General features: G+C 37.3%; 1 protein-coding gene across 1 annotated transcript in view; it reads left to right on the top strand.

Moving 5' to 3' along the window:
• Window positions 1–27,634, top strand: part of PARD3B (par-3 family cell polarity regulator beta) — a 402,224-nt gene that overhangs the window by 219,148 nt on the left and 155,442 nt on the right. Inside the window, exon 17 of the mRNA XM_035330820.1 lies at window positions 9,085–9,129. Coding sequence (XP_035186711.1) covers window positions 9,085–9,129 — 45 coding nt within the window. The remainder of the gene's footprint in view (window positions 1–9,084; window positions 9,130–27,634) is intronic.

Below are 27,634 nucleotides of genomic sequence, written 5' to 3' on the forward strand. Positions count from 1 at the left end.
TCAGTCTTTAAGGTTACAAGGTCCAGAAATCACTTGGGTCTCTCTAGACCAAAATATCATCCTGAACTCAGTAGACAACAGAATTAGCGTAATATGGGGTATAAATGTGAAATCTGTACTGCTATCCCCTTATGAAACATTGTACTTTACCTTGAAATATGTGTATAATACATTAGATGCTTAGTTAGGAGATGAAAATTGCATGTGTTATACAACAGTATCATCAGAAGGATCATCAAAGGCAGTTAACATAAAATTTTTAACACAAGGCCTGAGAATCCACATATTGCTACAGACTGGGAACCTCATGACAATATTCTAAATTCATTAAATTAGGGAGCTAATGAAATTATATAATAAGGATCTTTTGGTTTTGATCAGGGTTGATGTATGCACCAGAAGTAAATCTGTTAAGTAAAGACTAGTCTATAATTATACAAATTTACAATGAAAACCCATTTAAAATTGATGCTCATCTTTTCATTTCTATATATTTTAGGCCCAGAAACCTTTGAGTGCTTAATCTGTTTTCCAGTCATATCTGTTTACAAAATAATAATTATTGTAATTGTAAATTGGTACCCTCAGTGAACAGTATCAGGATATAAAGAGCGGTGATCAAATAGTGTGCAGTAGTATTAACATGTAGCATCAATTTATTGTTATTCCACATATCAAATCTTACAATGAAAGGGACTTGGCACATGCAGCAAAAGCGGTAGGTTACCCACCAATAGGAAGAAATGGTTTAGTTTATTGACTCTTTGTTTATTTGTGTTGTTGATTAGCAGGTGGACAGTAGCAGAAGATAAGAACTACCTGATTGTTCAGGCCAGGTTCTGTGTTGTTATGCACGTGCCGTGAATTGTATGAACCTGAACAGCTACATTCAAAAATCACACGAATCCAAAATTGGCGATGTCTGGAGATGTATTTGAAGAACTTCTATTTGTAGATTAGTTACTTTTCCCTTGAATGCACTTTATAAACAAATCAGTGGTATGTGTGCGATACCGTCGTAGTAGATCTTTTAAATATATATATATATACATAAAGGATCTATGGTAGTGTAATAGTAGTGGTAGTGTGATATTTTATTTGGTTTTGCAGGTGTGAGCAGAAAATCCTACCTCATCCACATAGACATCTTTGCGCCAGGTATATGAAGGCAGTTGGAATGTTTGCAGTGTGACTGGTTCTGTGCTTTAGCATCCATTATGTAGTCAGCGATCTAAAATCTGACTTTTAAGGCTTTTTAAAATCTACTGCTTCATTCAGGATAATAGGATACAGATTAGTTCCGTATCAGCTCTAAGTTCCAGTGTTCTTCCTTGCTGCTGTGTTGAGATAATGACAGCACTTCCTGGATCACTGGTAGAGTTCTTATCCTGTGTCTTATGGTATATCTTTTTCTTTGCTTTGTCTATTTTTATTCTGAACTGGTGACAGAAGAGCACAGCCACATTTTCTTTTACTGATCGTGGCACTTGAGATGTCCATTTGGTAGTGTAAATTTATGTTATGGGTGATGGTGTTTGAATATATTAGCAGGGAAAGTAAGTGTCCTTTTACCATGATTTCAAGAATTTGTGCAGGGCCAGCCAAAGTCTGGCTTGGATTACATGCCTGTACTGATCAGATTTAGGCTGCTTGCCAAGTTTGAACTTGTGCTTATAGCATAGTGTTAAAAACTAGCAAAACAAATGCAGAAATGCTAGAAATACATGTGCCATTGTGCCTTCCCACTCCACAAATAAGTGGTACACTTTTTTTTTGAAACTTAATGGCAGATGAAAATGAAGAAGAAGAAATCAATGGCTTCTATACAAGTCATTGGAAAGATGATTTTCCCTTTCCTTCTATGTGCACACATTTTCATGTACATTAGCATGGTTGTCTAGAAAATAACTTCTTTTTAACCGCTCATTGGAATCCATTTTCAGTAGTGGTTTTTCTTTCTTTTAACTGTATTTAAAAGGTAATTTCTGTGGAAAAAAAAAAAGCAATATGGATTTTTTTTCTTGTTGTATTAAAAGAAAAAGAAAGGAAAAAAGGTGTTTTATTATTTATCTCTAATACCCTTATTTTCTGTAAATCTTTATGCACAGGAATGATTTAGGCTATGCAGAAATGTACTGTAAAAACTACAGCCGTGGGATTTGTATTCAAACACATGAAAGTGTGGCTTGTTTTAACCTGAAGCATCATAAAATTGAATCATATGAGTATTTAACAATTTTGTTGTGTATCAATTCAGGCTTTGTAGATTTATATTTAAGGATGTTGTTATAATAACCCATGACCACTGTCCCAAGGTACTACTCAAATCCACCTTCCTTTCCCCATAAAAAGCAAAAACCCATAGATCTTAACTGATTAAGCTTTAAAGCCTGAAGAAATGGAAATACCCTTTACTTGATTTTAAATGTGAGTGAAATATTATTTGCTAAAACATAATTAGACATACTCAGAATCACTTAACCTTGGAGCATATTTATTAAAAATATCGGCCAACTTCATTTATGTATTTAAGAATAATTAGCAAGTGAATATGCAAGAAGTGGTATGAAGTATTCTGCCAGGAAGCCACTATTTAAGTAAATGCTCGTTTCTTTGTTAATGAGGGGATGCATTAGGTAACAGGACATAGTTTTAAAACACCTTAAAACAAAGAGAAACTAGTGTTTATAGAAGGACGTGGAAAATGCAATCAGTATTGTTAGCTGTTACCTTTGCAGTTTTCTACGAACCAGATCATTCTTACTCTGTTCGCAATTTTGGATATTGAAATAAATATCTCAAAAGGTAACCAAATGAGAACCAGGCAGAGCTAATGGAGATTGCTCTTCAGTTAAAGCACTGATTTCATTCAAATGCAATTAAAAGAATGCATTTTGGTAGGTCCTCAAAAGTGGCACGCTGTTTTAAAATTGTTGTGTTGTTAACCAGGTTGTATGTATGGAACCAACTTCAGATATGCATGTAGAAGCCAGTTAAGGTCATAGGAACAGGAATGTTGAGAAAATGGCTCTGAATTCTAATTTTCGGTGCTACTGGACTTTAACAATAATTTAACAAAACATCTCTTGAAGAGGACTTTTCAGGAAGAAAAATGTCATAGGTTTAGGAAAACCTATAATGTGTATGGCTGTAATTCTCTTTGGGATCAAGGGCCAGGAGACATTTTAAACTTTTTCTAGCTCATGTCATGAACAACTTCATAGTACTGTCAGATTAGGTACTTGTTTTCCAAGGCTACTCTGTAGAACAAATTTTTAGAAATGAACACAGCACATAGTTTTCTTGGTTTAAATAATTTTCAAATTTCTTCTTGAGGTCTGCAAGTAGGGAACAAAACAAAATCAGTTATTAAGTGATAGGGACACAGTGGGACTGAACTGAAAATTAGATTGTTTTATTCTTTGTGACAAGAAAGGCTTTTAGCAAGGTCATTCCTCTTACAAAGTTTTACACCAAATCTGGGGTGATGTGTTTGAGGGGAAGGTGAATTGTGACATAAGGACAGATGAGGACAGGAGGGAATATTAACTTATTTGACTGTTTTTGTAGAAGCCTCTTAGGATTCAAGAAAGTTTGCTGTGGAGCTGACTGGGAACATCCTACGAGCTGTGATGGTGATGGAGCTGGGAAAATGGTAACGTGGTTGAGGTGGTAGTTTCTTACACAGCTTTAGTCTAAGTTTGAAGCAAGTGGATCTGTTAATGTACTTGCACTACTGAAGTATTAGAGGTAGAAAATAGCAATTAAGTAAATGTTTAGCTGCTATGAGATATAACATGATAAAGAAGTCTTAATCTCAAAATAGTTTTAAGAACACTTTGTGCTAAATCTTTTCTGCATCAGTATTCTCAACCACTGAATAATGACAGATTAGGCTAGGAACTTGTGGTTTAACCATAGGAGTGTGGAAGAAGTATTAATTTCATGCGGGAGATGTGGAGTGGGTGAGTTGGATCAGTTTTAGCCCTGTACAGTTTCACTGGAACAGAGGTGAGAGGGAGGTAGAAAGAAGGATAACAGCAGTGTAAAATAAGCAGTGATGGCCTCAATTCGTAGCCTCACCTTCAGGAATGAGGGACTGTTGTGCCAATAGAAGAAAATGAAGTGTATATCTCTGTCAGTAGCAATGAATGCAAGCTTAGGCATTTGTATTCTCATTTCTGCATACTGACATACCAGGTGGAGACCAGTGATGAGTGGTGTGTATCAGGGGTCTGTACTGGGTTGGGTACTGTTTAATATTTTCACTGATGACATGGATACTGGGGTGGAGTGCACCCTCGGCAAGCCTGTGGATGACATCAAGCTGAGTGGATTTACCTTTGTTACCATGTGAATAAAAGTTATCCTTAATCCTCGTGCAAGTTTTCTGCTAGCTTCACTGCTGTTCAACACTGAAGGGAACAGGAGCCTATCAAGGACTTAAAATCTTTCAGGAATGCGTAGGTGTTGGATATCCAGGAGACTGCAGGACTGGAGAGATGGGCCCCTTCTGTGAAGTTTTGCCATCACTAGGTAGGGGAATAGAGAGAATGGTTGAAGGAAATGATTTTAAGGTTGTGCAAGGTTTTTCTTCCTAATATGCACAGTTTATTGCTTTGGTAGATTTTAATAACAGGTCTTTGGTCTTTGTACGCGGTACTACAATGAAACCCCAGAACAGCTAACAGCATTTTCTAAGTGATGGTTGTGAGCCAGCATTTGACACAATCTCTGTGAGTAATTTATGCCTCTCCTCAAAGGGGGAATGTTTCACCAAGGAAATAAATATGGCAGGAGAATTATGTCATTGGCAGTGTCGTTGACTAAAATTAATTGCTGATGCAGTGCCTTCATTATGCTGAAAGGGCTGGGTGTGGATACTGTGCATTGGAAAAAGCAGTGACCATTTTGTTGCCTTGCTTTATTTTCATGTGTTGTTTATACCACAGAAATTGGCAGATTCTAAAAAGCACAGAAGCATCATTTGTGTATGTGGTTTGGGAATACAGCCCTTCTTAACTGATTAATTGTAAGAAATTTTGAAGTGCACTTCATACAGACTGATAATGGAAAATTGTTCTCCAGGAAATTCCTTGATGTTTTAGGCACTTTTTTTTTTTTTTTTTCCTCCCCCATTTGTTGCAATTTAAAAATAATAATAAAAAAAATCCTTGTTTGCTTCTTTTGTGAGTGCAGAACTGTAGTTGGTCTTCAAACATATGTCTCAGTTTGTTCAACAGAAATACAGTTAACTTCTACACATTTAGAAGACTTTAAGTAGCTATTGGGCAATGTGGCAAAACTAATCATTCAAAAATGAGGCACTGAGTTGAAGACTAGTGCCCTGTATCTTGTGAACAGTAGTGACTCCTTGTTTGGGGAAAAATGATATAATTGCACAGAGTGTACTGGGAGAAAGGAAGAAAATTGATTATCACAGCTGGCAGCAGCATTGCTTTGTACTTCTCTAAACAATAGTTCAGAACAAGCTTGACCTTTAGGTAAACTTCGGCAGTATTTAGTATTTGGGCAAACTGTTTCTGAGGCAGTGAGGAAGATCTGTTGTGTACTAAACTATTGAAAATCGCTCAATTGGAATAAAATTGCTACACTAGTTATATTGAGTGGGGTACAGAAATGGCAATCAAAAGATTAGGTGTAAGGATATTGATGTTTTGTGGTTGCTTTTACTGTTGCTGAATACTACTACTTAGTTTCTTAAAGCAAAACAGCATTCGGGAATATTACCATAGGACATTCTAACACAATTAATTATTCCTGACATACAGTTTTTTAACCTTTTGTTTTGGTTGTTGGCGTGAGAAAAATGTATCAGTTGTTTGCTATGAGCTGGAGAGACTTGTTTGTCTTAGTAATACTTCGTTTTACATAATCTGTGATTTTGCTAGTAACCCACATGTCCGTGCTTTTCTTAAATAGCTGTAGAACTTCAGTCACATTTCGGTAATTACTTCAAGTACTGACAATGAGTATCTAACTGGCTTCTGTGATAAGAATGCGGTTCCTAAATTATAGGTGTTAGTTTTAAAAGAGATAGAATGTTTTATGCTCACAAACACTGATAACTTCATGAACTAACATACCTGGAGTGTCAGGGACATTAAAAAATGTAACCTATTTGTTTGATTTACAAGTTAAGGAGAAGGTTCTTCTTTGTGAATGTATTTACTCTCTTGCACTGATCCTTCCAAGATTTTTTATTTAAATACATTGTGTGCATCAATTCTAGCCTAAGAATACATAGTCTTTATAGTGTTCCCATAAAAATAGTTGCAGTTGAAATTTTGTTATAAACGTTTTCCTGATATACTGCAGTCTGGCACTGAGCATTCCCAAGTGTGATCCTCTTGAGCTGAAATTGTTCATAGTTAGTTGCAATGTAATTACTTTTTGATGTTGCAATAAAAAAAGTTTTTTTGTTTTGTTTTGTTTTTTTTTTTACTTTAGTGTTACAGGTAGACAGTATATTTTCCCTGTTTAAAATATTTCAGGTGCCTTTCTGCAAAGAAAAAACAACACTAGAATAAACTTCCATTAAGCTGGTACTTTTTTTTCCAAAACCAGGAAGGAAAGCCAGAGAAATACTACTTCTGTTGTAACTGAACAGTTGTGTCAATTTTGAACATCATGCAGAGAAGTATTTTCAAATACCATTTTGTGGAACAAGACATCTTAATGTACTTCCTATATAAAGTCTTCAGTTACAAAATTTTCAACTTATGCATACATAAGGTAGTTGAAGGAAATGAGTAATTATCTCCCATTAGCGTTTTCCTTCTTTTCTGTCATCTTTTCTTTGTTCCCAGAGGAAAAGGGATGCTAAAGAGTGGAAGTCTCATCCAGCAGACTTGTCTGTGCCACTCGTTCAGTCTAATGAAAGGTGACCATCCTCAAAGTCACTGCCCAAGGGTAATACCTCCTGAAATGAAAATGACCTTGTGGAAGGCTCAAACTATTATATAAATCTTTAATTTTCTTCTCTCCCATTTTTTGTGTGTGTTTAAATGCATAATGCTATCCTTGTTTTCTGGTAAGATTATTTGTCATTTTATACCCATTTTATTCTTTCTTTGTTCCTCCAGTGTTAAAATCCAATTTTTATGTGTGAAGGTGGTGTGTAAAGTATGATTAAGTCAGATGGCTTTACCCGTCTTAAAAATATAAAACTTAGTTTCAGGCAGAGCCAATCATCAACGTAATTTTAGAGAAATGCTGTGAACCTTGGTATCTTATTTTTCAAGTTCCCACGTAGTGTAACGTAGCCTACTCCAAATAATCATTATGTATTATAGTGGTTGACATTAGGGACTATTCTAATCAAGGTTGCGTATCAGTTTCCATTATGATCCCTTGTTTTCATACAACCATAACTTGTCAAAATGTTAACCTTTGGCGGTAAAGTTTTCTGTGGCAACTCCATGTTCTCCTTAGAGGTAAATCTGGGGGGAAGGAGGGAAAAAAAAAAAAAAAAAAAAAAAGGTTTTGAACTGTCCTTGTAGAAAATCATTTTCTGGTCATTTTGAGTTACAGGATCAGTTAAACTGCATAACAAGGATATGAATAGTTACCGTCATTTCCAGGTACTACAAAAACCCAGAAGAAAAGCTAAAGACTAAGAGAAAAAAAAAAAAAGCTAAAGAAAAGCTAAAAGACTAAGGAATACATAACCACCTTTAAGCACCTTTAATTTTTACTAGCCTCGCTGATATTTTGCCTTGCAGTATCTCTGCATAACATGCCAAAGTCTTACCTTAGTCTTTATTTGCATCTGTCTCTCTCAACATCATTAAGCTATGTCAATTTTACTGATGAGGAAATGGTTGACAATCAGCTTAGAAAGGTGGAGAGGAGATAAAATAGTCAGGTGTTGATTCATGATTCCAGTTGTGTATTCCATGATTCCAGTCCCAAATCTGGTACTGGATTTGGGCTTAAAAAAAAAAAAAAAAAAAAAAAATTTTTCCAAAAAGTGAGGCAATATAAAAGAATGTTTACTATGATATTTTTCCCAAGAATGGCTGCTAAATGTCAATGACTACTGCACAGCTTTTTCCTGGGTAGAAAATAGCATCTCCCTGTACCATTACAGATAACCCTGTATGCAAAGTTTTTATGGCGACCACTATATAAAGCTTGTGTATGTTCATATTTATAGTGTTGCTGGGTATGACTTGACAATTTATTTTATCATATAAAGAAATCACATTTTAAGGCATAATATAAGGGAGTGCTTGGGCAGACAGTGAAGGATAAGCTCTCAAGCCTACCATTCATTTCCTGTGCTTGTTTTATCATCCCTTACATTACATTAGCACCATTTCTTTGCATAGAATTCATTTTAAGAAATAGTGATTGGTTCTTCCACTCAGCCCTCTGGGAAAGTGTTTTAATTATTTTCATGAGATATATGATAATAAACTGAACTACAGTGACTAAAGAAAAATTACAATTTTTGTTACATTCAGAAATTGTTCGCTAGTCTGCAAACTGTTACTTGCTGCAAACATCTTTCTTTATAAGATGTGAAATTCTACACAGGTATGATTAGCAGATAAAAATAAATCATAACGTAAAAAAAAATGCAAGCCTTCCAAAAGATCATCTTTTTGGAGACCTCGTTGTCTGCAGATGGTCCTGTGAGTCAGTGAGATGTCTTGCAGTTGGGAAGGTTTCCACATCTGGATTCTTTTTACCAGTTGAGGTCTTTGATCTGAAAATGTTACAACTCTCCTATGCCCCATAATTTGTCTGGCAAGATGAGTTATTTACAAATGCAATTGCTCTTCTGACAACTCAGTTTTGAGTGTGTAAGTGCGGAGGTCCTGATCTGTAATCCACAAGGACTGCTGATAGTTTTTTATTGGTTTCAGTGGGCTTTCATTCAGGTATGTGGACTTTGAAGCACCCCGGATGGATTGGGAGGATGGGAAGGAATTTTTACAAATGATTGTAATTTAAAGATTCAGGATGCTGCACGTCTGAAATTATTTGACAGTGTTTCAAAGGTTTGTGAATTTAAATAAGTTTCTGATCTTTGTGTCTTTTCTTTTATTCCTCCAGTGGCAGATGAAAGCAAAGTTGGTTCATTGGCTGGATGCAAATCAGGTAAACTGTTCTTCTATTTTGGAGGAAGAGACAGCAACTTTAAAGTAGTATGGGCAGTAAATGAAATCAGCCTACAGAAACTGTGGGGACTAGCTTTGCAAATTAAGTTATTACTTTGTATGGCCTGACTTCAGTTTGTACAACGATGAGTTAGGGACTGCAGTGTGCCAGGCAGTGTATGTAGTTGAGTCATTTGCAGGAAGAACTATAACTTTTTTTTTCAGTGAAGGTGTTCAAAACAGAAGATGAGGGTTCAAATCAGGGCAAGTTCAACATGTCTTGTGGAGTGTGGAGACTTCAGCAAAATAAATTTTGAAAAACATGAATATTACTTTTTCTCCTTGCTCAGAGATTCACTTATACTACCAGAAATATTGAAGATAATACAAAAAACATTCTACAATTAAAAAAAGGTCATAGTTCCTTTCATTGTGTTTGTGCAGTAAATTATTTTAAAACTTTTTAGGCCATCATAATAAAAAATGAGAAAAAAAGGTCCATACTGCTGTGATTACTGTACCTGCACAAACCGCACCATGGTACTGTACAACTTGCAGTTCTTGTATTATAAAAATTTCAAGGAAGCATCATATGAGAATTCAGTTTTTCACAAGACACAGATAAGCTGACATGAGAAACCTTGAAAACTTTCTAGAAAACTCAACTTACTCAGCGATCTCTTCTAATGTTAGAAAGCCCCAAAGTTTCTGGGTGCCCCTTTGCTGCATTATTGCATGTTGCCTCTTTCCACTCCTCTGATAGAACTAAAAAGCTAAATTCATGTGAAGGAAGGTCAAATATGAGATTCCTGGTTGTTTATCATATTCCTTCTCTGTACAACTGTGTGTCCTCCTTTGGTTCTGTTATCTTGTAGTTCTCTGGTGTGGATTTTCCTTATCTGAGGACCTTTTCCTGAACTTAAAATAGACAAAATTCTTTCTACATTCTTTTGGCTTCTTTCCTTAGTCTGTGAACCTCTTGGCTTCCCTTTCTGAATAAAAGGGTAATTCATATGTCTTGTAACTCCTGGGGGAAGAAACTTCTTTCAACTTTTTGTTTTGGGAATGTGAAAACTTCAAAGAAATGATCCTGTCAACTAGGAGAAGCTAAGGGCGTTGCCCTTGGTTTTTTTCCTATGCAGAAAAACGACTATAAACATGCAATATCATGCAGTTTTCCAAAGATCAGTGGAATTTACTGCTATCAAAGAACATTGGAAGGAAACCTGGTGAGATCACAGTTCTTTGGCAGTCAGTTGTTACAGATATGTTAAGCTTCGTATAATTTTTAACAGCATTTGATCTTTCTTCTGTACATTTCTCCAGATCATTGAAAACACTGGCTTCCAAATTTTTCTATTTGAAGACACCTAATTTATGTGAAAATGTGGACCCATGCTTAGTGACTTCTGGCTTGTTTGCATTACTTACCCCTCATGGACCTCTTGAATGTAGCTAAAATCTTTTTTCAATAGGCTGAAATCAGTGATCACCTAATAGAGCCAAAATATCCTACAGTTTGTGACTTTATTTTTTTTTTTAATTATTCTTTATTATTATTCTCCTTTAGAATAAAAGGAGCTAGCTACTTCTGAGAAGGATATAGTGTGAATGATTTTCTTGGTTCTGTCCAACTGTTCAAATACTGTTGAAAAGTGTGTGTTATGCCTCCCGTCTCCCCCACGTTCCATTTCCTATCCCTTCAAAATACAAAATCAAGCTGTACTTTCAACTTTCTTGTTGTTCATTTAAAGTATTTATTTTAAAAATAGTTCAAGAACATAAAGTTCTCTTTACCTGATCCCTTTTTTAATTGTACAGTTTGGGGAATTTTATATCATTTATGCATGTTGGCAGCATTCCATCACATTACAGAACTATTGTTTTAACACTTCTCATTCCTAACAATTTTCCTTGCCTTCCTGTAGGTACCTTTTTTTAAGAAAGCTCTAAGCGAGATATTGCAGTTTCTTGTGCTGGGAGTAAAACACTTTATTTCTCATTACATAAAGAAGAGTTTCCATCCCATCCTTGATTTAAGGAAATTAAACATATTTCTCTACAGAATTAATTATCACCTACTGACAATCAATGCAATTATCCCTTCTCTCCTTCGACATGACTTGTTCTATGAAATACACAGTTGAGTAATCCTCTCTAGGGAAATAACCTTTCTGTTCCTTCTGGGGCAGTGGCTCTTGAAGCATTTAGTCTTTTGGTTATAGTTACTGTATTCCTTGCATATTACATGTTACTGAGCAGCAGCTCAGGAGTTGGTAGCACGTATTAATTTCAAAAAGTGTTATCTTATCACAACTCTGCAGAAGACCGAGGCATTAAAAGGATCTGTAGTTGTAGCCCCATCTTTCTTTCTTTTTATATATTGCACCAACAATCAGCAGTTCCATATTTCTTCCCCTTAAAAAATACATCTGATTTTAGAAGCATGTCTGGAGACAGCCTGAACTTGTAAACATTTTCTTTGGGAAGACAGCTAGAGAATTGTTCTTGTATTTCACCTTCACTGAAAGAAGAAATGCAGTAGAAAAGTCTCAGTGAATTCTGGTTCCCATAGCTGGCCTGTCCTTTCGGAGGATGAAGACTCCTGCAAAACTCACAGACATTCTTAGTGTTGCAAATGCTTTCCATATTACTGTTGCCAAATGCACTGGAATGCTGTGTTGATGTGGCCTACTTGCCCTTACTGGAAGAGACCAGAGTTCAATCAAAGTGTGTGTGGAAGTCATCCTATCTTCCTGAATCCTGTAAGGAGGATTTTTTTTCCCCCTGAAATTTATCTGTGTGCTTAGCAATGGTGAATCTGCATTTCCTACACACAACTCCAGTAATGAGAATGAGAAGCAGACAAGTGGTGCCTCTATATTACAGAAGAGAAAACTTACAGAAATGAAAAATCAGTGAATATTAGTTCTGTTTTTTATGAACTCTTAGCATTTTAGAAAAGCAGTTGCAGGACAGCTAGCAAAGGGGAGGATTATTTTTACATCACACGTAACCTGATTTATATCAAATACTGAAAGAGAATACTGGATTCTTCGCAGCTATTTTCTTTTCCAAAATTCTTTTCTTGTTCTGAATTACTGCTTAGAACACTTTTAATATGTATTGACTGTCTGCTGAGGTCTCTGCTGACACAGCTCTTTCAGATGATGCAGTGCAGGAGAAAAGCTGATGAGTCTTTCTTTATGAGCTCTGACATATTAATTAGCAAAATGGGCAAAAAAGCTTTCCTATTTTTATTTTAATGTCACTAGACCATGCTTTTGGCTCAGATTATATTTGGAGACAGTTCTGAGACAAGATGAGTTGAAGATCTTATTTTCTTGCGGGCTGCTATGCAAGGAACATGTCACTGGGCTACAGGTTGGTACAGGTATGACTGAATGATGTATGATAGCTCCGTCACCAAGCTGAGTCCTTGGCTACTTTGAATTAATTCTATATGGCAAGGAATAGGGTTAGGATCTGAGTTGGAAAAGGCCCAGTGGGGTATTTTGAAGCATGCATCTGGTCAGATTTTGCCCCTTGTAAATTTTGCTGCCACTGTGTTACCCTGCTTATGGTTCAGCCAGTGGGTAGGATCGGTGTTCTGGGAAGGAAAGTTTGAGGAGGTGGGTATGTAGCTTAATCCTGCAAGGTCAGGCCTTTGATGAGGCTTGAGTGCCAACTCTCCGGTAGGCTCCTCTGGCAGTCAGTCACTGGTGCTTCGTATGGTAACTGAGTTGTTGTTCAGACAGGATTCAGATTAGGACTGGAGTTTGCTTGGAATAAAGTAGGTTAAAGGTCTTGGTGCATCTTTGCATCCTTTAATGACAGGATACGTTCTGTACTAGATATGTTTTACTGTAGTTTCATTAAGGTTAGGATGACAATTAAGATATCATGGTTTAGGACAGCAGTAGTAGAAAAGTTAGCGTTATTGCTAGATTTTATATGACCCACTGGGATTGGGTATGGAAAGTGCAATGGATTAAGCACCACCCTTACCTTCAGGAAAGGCTCTCCTGATTATTGCAAAAGCTGTGGTTGCACTGGTAAATGAAATAAATTTGTGGCACTAAGGTTGTACCCATACAAGTATAGAACTAAATCTTCCCTTTGACTTTAAGACAGGATGATCCCCATCTGTGTTTTGAGCCTCCGTTGCAGGATGGCGGTGGGTTACCATTGAACACTGTGCCTGATATATTTGGACACCAGAACCATTTTTCAGAAGTGTTTGTGTGAGTAGAAGAGCTGTTATAAAACTTATATACTGTAGATTACTCCATTCTAGTAACCTTAGGTATGCCTTGTCACTAGTAAGTTTGTAAATATAAAGACATGATTTTAAGAACTGGATTTATTTTTCACAGGGACAGGATAGGGTCCGCTGCAATCGGGATCTAGCATGTTGAAGATAGTTCTGATAAAAGTGTGAATAAGTGCTAGGCTAATCTTATTGCTGCAATTTGAGTTCAGATCTAGAAAGGAAGGCAAAACTGGATAAATTTTCTTTTTAAACCAGAAGGATCATGCAAAGTTTGAGCTAGTGGGACACAAACAAAATCCAGTGGTTTATGCATACTTATGTTGCACAGAATGCTTTCTTTTAACCAAGGATTTTGCTTGGTGCTAGTAGTGAGAACAGGAGGGACTACAGAAAGCTGAGTGGATGGGCATGGGTATGTTTGGATAGAATGAGACCAGTGCCATTGTAGCAAGTTTGGCTTCTGTTTGGCTTTTGATTTCCAGGTAACACAATTGTGTCAGAGTGCCTAAGGAAGTGGCATTCTCTTCTCCTCTTGACATATCTCATTTTATTAAATAAGCCTTCTCACAGCTCTCAATGTCATTACAGCTGAGCTTTTCTAAGGGGCATTGGGTTTAATACAAAGTTCACGAGTATTTACATAGTAACTACATCTATCCCCACCACAGTCAAAAAGACTTGTGGAAATGGCTGAGCTGCCTGGCATATGCAAGTGAAGCGCCTGTGCAGACATGGACCATACCACTAAATGAAAGTTTGTGGCACACAAAATCTGACAGTTGCCTTTGTATTTGTGAGAGGAGAAAAAGGCTGATGTAAGTTCATTTTTTCTCTTGGAAAATAAGAGTATGATATATAGCTATGTCAAGCATTCTTGCAAGTGTGAATGAGGAATAGCCTGCTTTGCAGATTGCAGTATACCTTAGCAGGTATACTAAACCTAACCCGCAGGTGTTGGTTTGGGTACTGGAGGCAAGCAAATGGTGGCAGCTCCAGAAGCTGAACAAAGTGATTTTCCCTTAATTCAACCAATGTAGAGCTCTGCACTATTTCAGCTTGACTGACACAAAACTAACGCAGAAATCTTTCTGTGATGGTTCAGTGCAGTGGGTTACCCATATCCCATGTTCCTCTAAGATTTGAATCTTTAAGGTATGCATTAAGCTTGCTGATCTATTGCTGGAAATATTTTTCAAAAGAATTTCATTCTTTTATTTTTGGCTTCTCTTCATAGATGATTATTTTCTCCTGTATCTATTAGTAGTAGTAATTATGATTATACTTCAAGCAAAGCATTCTTTTGGTCCGTGTATTTCCAAAGTAGTTGTTGACATCTGAGAACCTGTATTCACTTATGCAGCCAAGAAACAAAAAATAAGATTCCTTTTCCCTGCACATCACTTAATATTTTCTTCTGTACTTATAATTGGTAAGGTCTGAAGTCAAAGATGTTACATAGAATCTATTATGTAGTTGTGGGTTATAAATATTTGTTAGAGTTAAAATGCTTAGCTTTTACTCAATTTCTGGCTACTCATCTTTTTTTTTGTCTTTTTCAAACACAATGTGTCTATTGAAACCAGGAAGATAACATTAATGTACTTAGTACTCTATGCCAATATGGCTTTACTACCCTTTCTTTAGTGGACTTGATTTTTATTTTTATTTTTTATGTATATAATGATTTCCATGTTACGGATTGTTCTAATCTCCATTGGCTAGTGCTGGGAGTGGTGGTGACTCTTAAGAGGTAGCATTTGAGAAAACTCTTTTTCATCTAGTGTTTACAGTGTTAGGGATAAAGTATAAATGTTTAGTAGCAAAAATGTTCACTTGTCTGTTGGAACTTTGTGTGGTTTAACCAGTCAGAGATAAGAAAGCATAATGAAATTAGATGAAAATAGCATTAGAATTCTTGTTGAGTTCTTATATTTTCTGATCTAGCAAGAGAAACTCAAACTGGACACTCCAGATATCAGTTATTTTTAAGAGGTGACTGATACAGCAATCTCTCTCCTATCAAGTTGTACATACTCCTGCATGAGAAGTTGGATTTTTCATTGACTCAGGAAAAGGAAGGCTGAACACATCAGTTGTTGTACTTCAAACAATTATTTAAAATTAACAGAATTTGTTGTATCATTGGATTTGAGTCAAGAGCAGTTTGTTATTTGGAATACTTTCTGAATGCCAGGCTGGCTGGCTTTGCAGTCTCTCTTGCCTGCCAGGCCTGTGTGGCTGATAAACAGCTCTCAAGGATAACCTAGTTAGATGGTTTTCTTCTGTGGAAGGCAACAAGCTATCACTTCTACTCTGAGAGGAATCGTTTTGTGCCCCCAGTAACTCACCAGCTGTAACTCTTCTTTTGATATTTTTTATTTGTTTTTGAAGACTTTATTAGCTGTGTGATGATGATTGTTGTGACCCCTTTTATGTTAGGTCCTGAGAAAGTCAACTGTGTTACAAAAAATGCAAAAGTTAAAAAAAATCCCTCACTTGAGGGTGCAGTTTGATGTTACAGCGTTAATCTAAAAGCTTGCTGATGTCCAAAAGGCTTATTTAGTCACCTTCCCACCTACCTTCAGTTGCCTGGTTCCCATTATTTCTTTTATTCTAGTCCTACAGCTTAGCTGCTGAGAGCACTAAACCAGCCAATAATTAACACAAGAAAGAAAAAGTGGGTTTACCTCCTTGAACCACTCTTCTGAGAGAGGCAAGCTGTCATGCCAGCAGAAGAACTCTGCAAATGGATGGACACGGGAACTGTGCCTTTCAGAGGCACCTGGCTAGTAGATCACCTTATCTGCCACATTAAGCTATACCCTTAAAAAATTCAAATGCCAAATTTACATTGATTTTTTTTTTTTAAAAAAAAAAAAAGGTGGTATTTTTTTTTTACTCACCATGGATACAATTACTTTCTCAGTGGCAGGAACAGGGAATACAAAATGTCAATAAACCTCTGCAAAAGGAAGAGCATCCCTGCTGTCTCATCCTTGAATTGCAAGAATCAAATCATTTATTCTTTTCAATTTTATGAATTATCTTTGTATTCAGTGACTGACTCTTAGTGTGCATTGTGTTAAGATACGGCGGAGTAGTGCCCATTGATCTTTCTTTGAACTGCTGTCATTAAAATGAATAGATCTGAGCTGCTGCCTGCAGCAACAAACTTGCAGGAGAAACCTGTTTCCCCCAGTGTTCATGTGTGAGATTTAGGATCTAGAGCAGAGCTGAATGTAGAACAACTGCAGCAAGGTTACGAAGCCAAGGGTCTGTTATTAAAGGTTTTATAACATAGCATAGTTGATTTAATGTTTTCCTGTCTCCAAATGAGGAGTCCCATGATACCTTTGTATTCATAAATGCCTGGCCATGTGTTCCTGCCCCTTTCTCCCCTGTGTGAGCATTATTCTCCTAATTCCATGGTGAGCAGTTGTGGGGAGTTTACCTAGCAGAAGAAATAATTCTACAAAAAAGAACAGTATTCTTCTGGTTTAGCCAAGGGAACAAGGAAAAGGAAGTTCTGGAGAAGAGAGAGTGATTTTGTAACTGCCTGTTTTTGATCCTGGGATCAGCCTGAGCTGAAGGAAGTTGGCTGGGGTGGGAGGTGGTAGAGAGATGCATCTGAGGGAGAAAGCATGGATGAAAGAAGATTTGCAGTTCTTCAGAGATGTCTTTGTGCTGAAAGAAAGGAAGTGGAGAAGCAAGTTTGAGTCTCTATTTCTTGTCTCGAAGACTAAACTGAAAGTGAGTTTTCTTTATATACTAAGAGAAATTTATTTAATGGTCAGCTAAACTTGGTTTTGGCTATTTTTGGCCATGAGTTGTTATTTGCTGGTTAAAGGGCTGTGGCCATCTTCTAGCTGTGTTCAGGCTGCTATGCCCTGCATCTGGTCCTCCCCTAAGGAGTGAGAGGTGGTTGAGCTTTCCTTGCGAGCAGTTGAATCTGACAAGCAAAGAGAAGCTTTCATAAATGCCAGTCAGAGTAAGAAGGCAGCTCTGACAGAAGGAGCAAAGATTTTTTGCTTAGAACCATTGGGAATGGGTGTGTTGATCCAGGTGATCACAGAAAGCTGCTGGGCCAGAGAAAAAATGACACTGTAAAAGCATAGATTCAGTGGAATCCTTTATTTCACTGTCTCACCCAGCATCTGTAATACAGAAGTGGCGTAAAAAACAAAACAAAACAAAAACAAATAGAAAACGTGACAAAAAAGCTAGGTTCAACAATGGAGGTCATTTCCACGTTCCCACTTTAAGGACAGAAGTGCATATACATCTTCCTAAAAGTCCTGAACAACTCGAGCTTCTATGTGAAGGAAGCTTGTGCCCTGAAAACTTACCAAAGACAAGTATTTCAATTTGACCCCCGTGAAATGAAAATTCAGAGTTCCTGTGGTTAGGAACTACACAGAGCACTCCAGCGAATGCATAGCTAGGGAAATGCCAGCTAGAGAGCTGCAACATAAGGTATTAAACCAAGATACTGGAGAGCAATTTTGGGTGTCGGGAATGCCTCTTTCTTCCACATGGATAAACTTAGAGTGGAAAATCTGCATGGCAGTAATGATGGTCTTTTCTCAGAGGAAAATGCCTGGTCTGGCAGATACCCAAACTGCAGTCTTTAAAAATAAAGAGGTGAAAGATTTAATTTATTTCCGTCACATCGTAGTGGTATGGGAACTATGAATTAGCCAGTGTGAATTGTTGACATCTAGGGGTTGCAAAGTAAATAGCCTTTTTTCCTTGGGGAGTATTCCTCACCCAGGAGCAGAGAAAGGGACAGGAACTTTATATAATGCGACCTGGGAAATTTAATGCTCCAATGTTATAGTTGCTGTATGATACAGAAGAGGGGGAAGTGACTGTAGGAGGAAAAAAATCCAACACATTTTTTTTTCCAGCCAAGGTGCTTGTGCGTTTGCATGTTCTACCTCCTTTTTTTCTACCTCATTTTTTTTTCTCCTCTTTATGAAGTGATTCTGGACATACTGCTTTATTAACTGTGGGTGTATTTTAATGTTTACACTTTACAGTTTCTATTTCTCCTGCTGGTCCATATTTCTGAGCATTGTTCTATGCAGAATTCAGTGAAACAAGTCAAGAGACAATTAAAGAAAACAAAAAAAGCACAAGCAAACAAACAATGCTGTAGTAGCATAAAATTAAATAGAAGTGCAGACTTAATAACTGTAAGGAATGTGTCTGTTTACTGTAAGGCCTGATAGTATCATCTTCCTGTGGTCTGTGTCAGCTTGCAGTGGACTGAAGTGAAGGTATTCCTGCAGAAGTCTGTATTTGTTGCAAGCTGAAATACGCTGGCAAACGGTGTGGTGCTGGTATAATATATCAGATGTGGGCTGTTTGGGACATTCATTCTCTTCCTGAAATCTGGTGATACTTTTCTCTACGAATATCAGTGCTGAACCTGCCACGTTTCATGTATTAGCTGAAAGTTTCTGCTTTAAGTTGTTGCTTTCAACTGTCGTATTTCAGGTTGTTTCTGATGTGAGGGTGGGAGAACTTGTAAATACAGTGGATGTGTCTATATGAGTAGTGCTATATCAGGCAGAAATAAAGCCTTCTCTGAAATCTGAAGTAGTATAACTGTGTTAGGACAGTCTCACAGTATTGCTATTCTGCAGAAGTGGTTATTAGAACTGCAGGTATTGGAGTCTCTGGATCCTGGAATATACTCAGGGCGATGATAAGGATTGTTACTAAATTTGAAGTGATTGCAGATGGCAGAATGTAAAACATGAAAGCTGGCGTTAATCCTAATCAAAGAGTAAGAAATGATAAGTTTGAGGAAATGTAAAGTATATGTAAATTTGGTGTGCTTTCTATTCAAACAGTGGAGATTTAAAGTAAAGCACAGCAGTCAGCCAAGCTTCAGTATTTAAAATTGTGGGGACCTCTGATCTTTAAATCAGACAACGTTTTTGGTGATGGCACCTGAAGAGATGGCCCATCAAAGTACCTGTATGACTGACACTTGGCTGGTTTCCTTCATGTAACTCCCTCCTTAGCCCTTAGAAGAAAGCTGAAACCAGCGAGTGGATCCATCAGGTCTCCTCCATTGCTGGGACCTTGTAAGGCTCTTCAGTCGTCGGCCCTTTAGCAGCTGGCAGCACGACTGCAGCCATTTCAGGAGGCAGAATGAGTTGCTTTAGATTACATCTTCTGTAACTGAGGAGAAAGTACAGAGGAGATCTAATGTGCCTGCGTCATGTTTACCACTCTGCAGTTCTAACTTCCTGCCAGTCCTTTCTCTGGTTTTGTGTTCCTTCAAACACTGTCTGCACTTTTTTCAAGCTTTGTGGTGAATGATCTGCAGATGTTTAGGAAAGACCTTCAGAGTACTGGGTACTGCGAAATTGGCTGTGATCAGTGTTGGCACCTTCTGTTGTTCTTTTAGTGGCTTGTTGTGACCAAAAAGACCAACAGACACTGTCGAATCCCTCATTTTATTAATCCTTTCCCTCCAGGAGCTGGGCTTTTGCAGGGCATAATATTCAGTGCTGGCAGAGAGTATCCTGAAGTCATTGGTGCCAAGGAGTTAATGAATTTGGAAAACTTCCCAGATAATACATCTGGCCCTCTAACTTGCATTTTGGAGTATGAGATGTAGCAAGAAGAGCACTGAATTAAACGAGCTCTTGGCTGAAGTGGGATAGGGGACATTTTCTTGTATGGTTAAACTGGCTGACCAAAAGTTGAAAATGACATACCCCCACAAAAGATTGAACTGTTGTGTTTGTTAGGGGTTGTGGTGTTTGTTTTTATTTTGTAATACCATGTATTTACCAGTTACCTTACCTTTTGAGGCTTGAGTATAGACAGGGAAGCATTTATAATTTTCCCCTTTTCATGATTTTTTTAATTTTTTTTTTTTTTAATTTCAAACTTCTGTCATGTTGCCATATCAATAAGAAGGATTTTGAAAGTAGCTACCAGTAATTGATATTTCTAGTGCAGCTTGCTTCTGGAATAATATCTAGTATAGTGTTTACCTTCCATAACATTTGAAATTAGGTTGTATTGTATAAAATGAATTGTTGATGCTATTTATTAATGTGCATCTTCATGTAATAAAAGCTGTGCACAGCAATATGGTTCAGAAATTAACTTTGAAGAAAAGAATTACATTGTTATTTGTATGTCTCATGAAATAGCATTATTTTTAGTGGGTCTTTCAGTACAACAACACTACTTAGCACTTACCTGCACAGCACTCCAAAGTACCCAGAATATCATTTCTGATTAAGTGCCCTACTGGAATTCTTTTTTCTGATATAATAGAAGAGTGGGAGAGTTTTTGCTGTATATACAGTGGCAGCCCAAATGGGAAGCATTTCACAGAAGAGTAGAAAGCACTTCCTTCAGTTATCATCAGCAACCAGCAGGTACTTTCCTCCTACCTCAGGCAATGGCACCATGCTGCCCTTTGGAAATATGCCACTGTTTACCCCCACCCCCTTTTCACCTAATGTCTTAATAGATGAAATTTCTCATTAGCCTTAATTTTGCCTGTTAAATATATAACTTGGTATGGTAACTTGTCCTTATATTTGTTTCACTTTGAATTCTTCCTTGAACAAAGATGATCACAGCTTCATGCAGAAGATTTTCTTTCTTTCTAGTGGAATTACTTTAGTTGTTACAGCTTAGTGTTGTTTCATACATCTTACTGAGGAGCTCAGCTAGCTCAGAACTTTATTTTGTTGTGCCAAAGCAAGTGACCTTGTTTTCAAATTGTTCTTATTTCACTTCACTCATCATCATTGATTTATTTTATCAGTTTATGTGCTCATCCTTTTCTGTATTGCTACTGACTCCCTGTTTAGTGTCATCAGCAAAAATTGTAGAATTCAAATTGGGAGTGAAGATTCAGGAGGTATCTAGTCCAGTGTCCTACTCAAAACAGGGTTAGCTATGACCCAGGGTATTCTGGGCTTTCTCCAGAACAAGCCATTAATACATCATCAGCTCATTGTTGGTCTTGATTTTATTTGGTGAGGGAATCACTAACTTGTGCTTGCGGTTCTATGAGGGCTGTTTTTTCTCACCCAGTTCTTGGCATTTATTATTACTTGAGGTGATGTAGCTTCCAATAATTTTTATCTACGGGTGATAAGTATAATGATTGGTATCCCAACCCTGTGAGTGCATAGAAGATCCCTACTGATAAAACTCCAAACTTATTTATGTTTGGTGTTCTTTTTAAGAAACTTAAAAGCTGATTTCTTTCCCCATAGGTTGACACCTATACTGAGGTTATTCTACATCTGACTCCCACCCTTTCAGTTTTCACCTTGTGTTAGTTTTCACCTCTCTAGTTCTTCCTTCCTCTTCAAACTTGTTCTTATGTCTAGAGAAACCTTTGTAGATTGGTTATCTGTCTGGGAGCAAATCTGTGACCTGAAAACTTCACCTCCAGCTATCCAAGGACACCAGCAGACTTAGCACAGTTATATTTACATCATTATTTCTTTGTGTTCTTCTGGCTATGCTGGTACTAGTTTGCATAGAGCCTTCTGCCTACTGTTCTGCTTGTGGTTCCCCTTGTCCCGCATGGCCAAGAGAGCAGGCAGGTCATAGTCAGGTCCTGGGGACAGCTGCTTGCACAGCGTGGTTTGGTATTAGTAGTTTGTTTGGGAGACTGTCTCTCTCTCCTGTTGTCTTGCTGCTCACTTGGTAAGTTGACAGACTGAAAGGAGTAGGACGGAAACATTCTGTTTAAGTGTGAACAGTGGGCTTGGAGCAAAGCAGAGAATTCATGGGAGAGAAGCAGATGCTAATTGCCCAAGTTCAGAATAATAGTTCAGAATAATAATTTCCAGCATCAAGACCCTGACTTCACCACCGAGAGTGTACACAGGGTTCGGTTGCTTTCCAGTGCTGCAGTCAGGACCAGGCAAATGGGGCGAACTGACAGCTAGAACTTGGTGCTAGAAGCATGCATCCATCATTGAAAGCTGATGGTATTTGCAAAGACTGCAAACAAAAGCCTCAGTTAACTTGCTGTCAAGTTGTTAAAACTGAGACAGTTTTCAAGCCTTTCTGTGCCATGGGAGTGGTGCAGTGGGACCAGAACAGAGGATCTATCATTGATTTGTTTGTTGTTGGTTTTTTTTTGTGTGTGTGTGTGTGTAATTACAATTTCTCCTCCTATCTGCAGTTGGCATAAATTCCTGTATTCAGAAAAGGGCTGGGGTTTCTTTTGGTTGCCAGTTGAAATACTGCTGTTGACAAATAGAAACATTATAAAAGAGAAATCCAATATAGTGCAGTTATTCAGATGCCTCTGTTTTTATTGTTTCATAATCTGCCCAGATACTTACTTCTGGGAGGAGGGGAAAAAAAGACAAAATTGTTTGATGGAAGTTTCCAGAGTTTAACAAACATACCCACCAGTTTTAATTTTAAAATTACAAAAAAGAATGAGCGTTACCTTCAGGACTAAATTGTCTGCTTAAATAGCTCAGAACTTATTACTGAAATACACATCACAAAACAGCTACAAATGATAGTTCACAAGGTAATTTTATAATAAGAGACCAAATACACAAAAAATCCAAGAACTAATTGTTTCTTCCAGTTACTCTTTTTCTGCTGACCTGTAGGAAAAATAAGTAAATGATCAGGAAAAATAATTCTGTTCTCCTACTACTCATGGTTTGCTTTTTCTTTTCTCTTTTCATATATAAAGTATTGGTGCAGTGTGCAGTTGTCACTATGTTATCACCTGTTAACTGTCATGCATGGAACATCCTATCACCGATTCTGCAATATGTGAGCCATTTCCATTCCAGTGTCATTTGCGGTGGGGGATTTGTCTGCCTTTTTTTTTTCTTTTTCCTAAAATAACTTTGATATTTGTTTTTGTTTATGAGAGGAAAAAATAAGAACATATGGCAAGGGCTGGGAAGAAAGTGTGCTAGTGGGGTGCCAGGGGCTAGAAGAGTATGCTGAGGGTGGGAACACAGGGAGGTTGGGCACATGGCAGAAGAGAAGGCGCACTGTGGGAAAGGGTGGCATAAGCAAGGGAGGAGGAGACTAAGGTTGTGCTGATCCTGGATGACTCTGCATCCAGAGTTTCTGCTTTTCTTAAATAAATTATATATATATATATATATATATATATATATATGTCAGAGAATCAAAGAATCACAGAATATTAGGGATTGGAAGGGACCTAGTTCAATCCCCCTGCCGGAGCAGGAACACCTAAATCATGTCACACAGGAACACGTTCAGGCAGGTTTTGAAAGTGTCCAGAGAAGGAGACTCCACAACCTCCCTGGGTGGCCTGTTCCAGTGTTCTGTCACCCTTACCGTAATATGTATGTTTAAAAATTCACCAACTATGTTAAAATAGCATACGTATTTGAAAATGAAGGGTGTCTGAAGTAGGAAATGCTGGCTGTCAGAATATGTTAGCAAGGACCGTCTGGCCCCTTTTAGTCTATGCTGATGCTGTGAGACTGTATAATCAAAACCTTATTTGTCCACAAAGACTTTTACTTCCAGAGCACAAGGTGGATCTGCTTAAGTGTAAAGAAGGGGGTCGTTCTTTTTTCTATTCATTAAGTACAACTTGAAATATTTTCTGGCCATACCCATATCTCGGAATTGCTGTGGGGAGAAAGTTCCTTAAACCGAACTGCCGAGATATGGCATGCTCTTCACTTTGCTGGTGCCTGACATGCCTGTGTGCTGATTTGCAGAAAGGCCACATCTTTTTCAGGCTGCAGCCAAAGTCAGTGGTAATAGTGCTCTGAGCCCATGAAATACTATATTCTAAGCACCAGAAGAGTGCGTGGAGAGCAAGGAGAACCAGGTCTCAGGAATCTTAAAATGGGAACCTGAATTGATCTTCATCCCTTTGTTTCAGTTCATTGTTCCCGAGACACAGACAGTACTGATATGTCATAAAATGACATTATAGAAATAAATTCATTAGTGTGTTGTCTCAAAAAAAAAAAAAAAAAAGAAAAGAAAAAAAAAAGACAGCAAAGCAAAGCACCCTACAGCTGTATAAGGTGTTTCAGGGAAAGATACATGAAGAACTGTTAGACACTGTTGTCAGAGCAGATATTAAAGTGAGTCGGATAAGAAAGGGGGGAAATTGCTGTACATGTGGAAGAAAATGTTAGTCGATCCTTCCTGAAAGAAGGAAGCTGGAGTTCTGTAAATAAAATTGTCATCATGTATTTGGGTCATAAAAGGAAAGTCTATTACACTGCGTGCATAGAGAAAGAAGTTAACAATGGACACCTCTGCTGTGGTATTCTGCAAGCCCAAGCGTTCTACTTTGCAACGTTAATAGTATTCTTTTGAGGTCTTTTTTCTTTGTATATAATTTTAATACATAGTCTGTTGCTGTAACCACTTGAATTAAAATTTCATGAGCCTTTTCAGAAAATCAGACATGGAAACGCAAATAAATTATGCATTTTATTTAGTATGTAGTAGATACAGTATTACAGTATGAGTAAACAAATAAAAATGTGTCTTTATTAATATGGCACACTGTGCAGAAAAATCCGGCTGCACTCTATAAACCACATATGGTTTAAAGAATCATTTTGACGTTAAGTAGCTAATTCTGGGCCTAAACCTCTGGATTTGGAACAATGTGGAGTGGTAGTATAAAAAGATTAAGAACCATAGCTAATGTAAATAAATTGGAGGCCATGAAATACAAGGCACAAGATTGAAGATGAAACCTTAAAGCATGTCACTTTCAGAGGACAAGTACTTAATATCTTATAAAATCTGATCCCTACCTAAATTACCTGCTTGCCTGGTTTGCTTTTTCTTTTTCTACCCTTCTTCCCCTCATGGAAGAGCCCATAAGTCATCTTTTAAAATTCTGACCTGAGCACTCAGCAGTCAGCACAGAGGTATGTGTATTTCATACTGCTACCTGGCCCTGCAAAACACCTGAGCAGCAGAGGAATTACATATAGTCAGTGAATGTTATTAGTGATAAGAGATGCAGATGTGTACTCGATTTGCTTCAAGCCAGAATAACCTATTCACCTAAATTCTGTTTGATGAGAAACACCACAGCTTCCTAGCCTTGCCTAAGCAGATCCGCACAACCCTCTTTCCTTTTTTTGTTTTTCCTTAGTGGTGTCCTGGCATGGTTCTGACACCTGTTATTATGTTTACTTCTTCATTTCAATTGAGGATGCAAGAATCGCTAACCTAGAGAAAGAGAAGCATAAAAATTACCAATTGCAGAGCTAACTCTATCCTTGTTTTTTTGTTTAGAGTGGTTACTTACCTTGCAGGTAGTCCCACGCATTTCAGTCTTTCTCAGACCTCAGCGACAATAAATGTTTCTGCAAAATTAACTCCTTTCAGACCTACATGATTTGGCATTACAAATCTCACCTCCTTCCTTCTGTCTTTCTTCTCTTCTTAGAGCAATTACCTTATGATCCAAACTGAAAGAAGGGAATTTACACATAGTTAAGGAAGTTTTTATAGCTAAAGAAGCAGAAGCAGCAATTCTTTCCCTTGTTTAATGATGAGTTACACTTACAGTAGATGAAGTCTTCACTTGCAGTGTAATCTGCATTAGCAGGAAAGAGTGCCCATTTTGTTAGTGATTTTTAGAAAATGGAAAGTAGGAATGAGTGCTCAAGTAAATGGAATCAATAAACAACGAAATGGCCAACAATACTACAACCACTAATACTGAAATGTGCTTTTGTAAATGTGCTTTTGTTATCTTTAGTAGGGAATTATTCTTAAGTTTCAAATAGAATTTCTTAGTACCTTCATATCAATCAATTATCTTTGGTTTTCAGTTAAGCAGTTTAATTGTTTAATCAGACTAACAAAACCTAGTGATTAAAATCTAACAGTCATATGCTGTAAGGCAATATCAATATTAGTTATTACTCGAGGTAGCTGTTTTAGACCAAACTGAATGAACTAAAAGGAAAGTACATTTGTAATGTGCTTTACCGTACAGCAATATCATTGTCTTCTCTAAGAGATACGAGCACAGATACTGAAGAGTTACATAGTCAGCATCAAGAATGTATTAAAAATTGACAAAATACCAGTTCCAAATCCAGAAGGCTTCTGTGCTAAACAGATGTAAGGGTTGTTTTTTCAAGAATCTATTTTGATAAAAATTAACTCATTCTGTGAACAGCAAGTAAACAAGAAAGGACTATTCTGCCAGAACTAATTTGAAGTAAACAAATTGCAAAAATAAATTAAAAGAACATCAGGGAATTCTGTGCTCAGCTTTTCTGTGCTGCTGGTCAGAAAAGGTGAACTGCTAAAGATGAGGAAGAAACTTGACATCAGCTCTGTTATGGGCAGATGCTTGCAACATTCATTTGAAATACTGTATTTATGCTCTCATTGAACCTGAATTGTTAAGGTGAAATTGCAGTAAATTAATACTGTGTCAAAACATCTGTGTTTTTTTTTTTTTTTTCTGTTTAAATAGAAAACATCTGAGGCATAGAAGCATAAAGGGAATGAAGCAGGAGATGAGCTATACTTTACAAAGTGTTGACAAATCATCAATAAATCACTGCAGAAACAAAGGGATCTATAGTCTCTCCACTTAAGAGAGCCAATATTACAGAAATACAGCTAGGCTTGTTCAAAATTATTAGAGGTACTGGTTATTACTCTGTTTGGAGTTGGTGTAACAGCACAGTGAGGTGTTGGCTCATGATTACCAACCAATTCTGTGTGCTCTCGTAGGGCAGGAACTGAGGAACTGATAGGAAAAGGCTTAGAAGACGCTGCTTCCAAAACATAGATTTTCACATATTTGCATGCATATACTGTATTTTTTAGCTTTATTTTTTTATATATACTATTATAACTCTGGAAGCCTTTCCTCTGTAACACATCTCAAGAAGATAAAAGTGGTCATACTGCATCAGGCAAAAAGCCTATAAAAATCCTGTGTCTTTTGTGTGATAACACTAAATGCTAGTGCCAAATAAGAAACACAAAGACATGACATGTTTATACATTATTTCTCTAAGAGCTCTCTCCTTCCTCAAATATTCAGAGATTTAAAGACCGGAGGCAAGAATAGTTTCCATGTATTAGCTAATTTTCAGCGGGTTTTACTTCTCATGAGGTTTCTTGCTTCATCTTGAACACATGTAAACTATTAACATCCACAGCATGAAAAATTATCTACGTATATGTTTGTTATCAAGGATATTGCTACAAAGAG

The sequence above is a fragment of the Oxyura jamaicensis genome, chromosome 7 (genome assembly GCF_011077185.1).
Source record: "Oxyura jamaicensis isolate SHBP4307 breed ruddy duck chromosome 7, BPBGC_Ojam_1.0, whole genome shotgun sequence".
NCBI classification, from domain to species: domain Eukaryota; kingdom Metazoa; phylum Chordata; class Aves; order Anseriformes; family Anatidae; genus Oxyura; species Oxyura jamaicensis.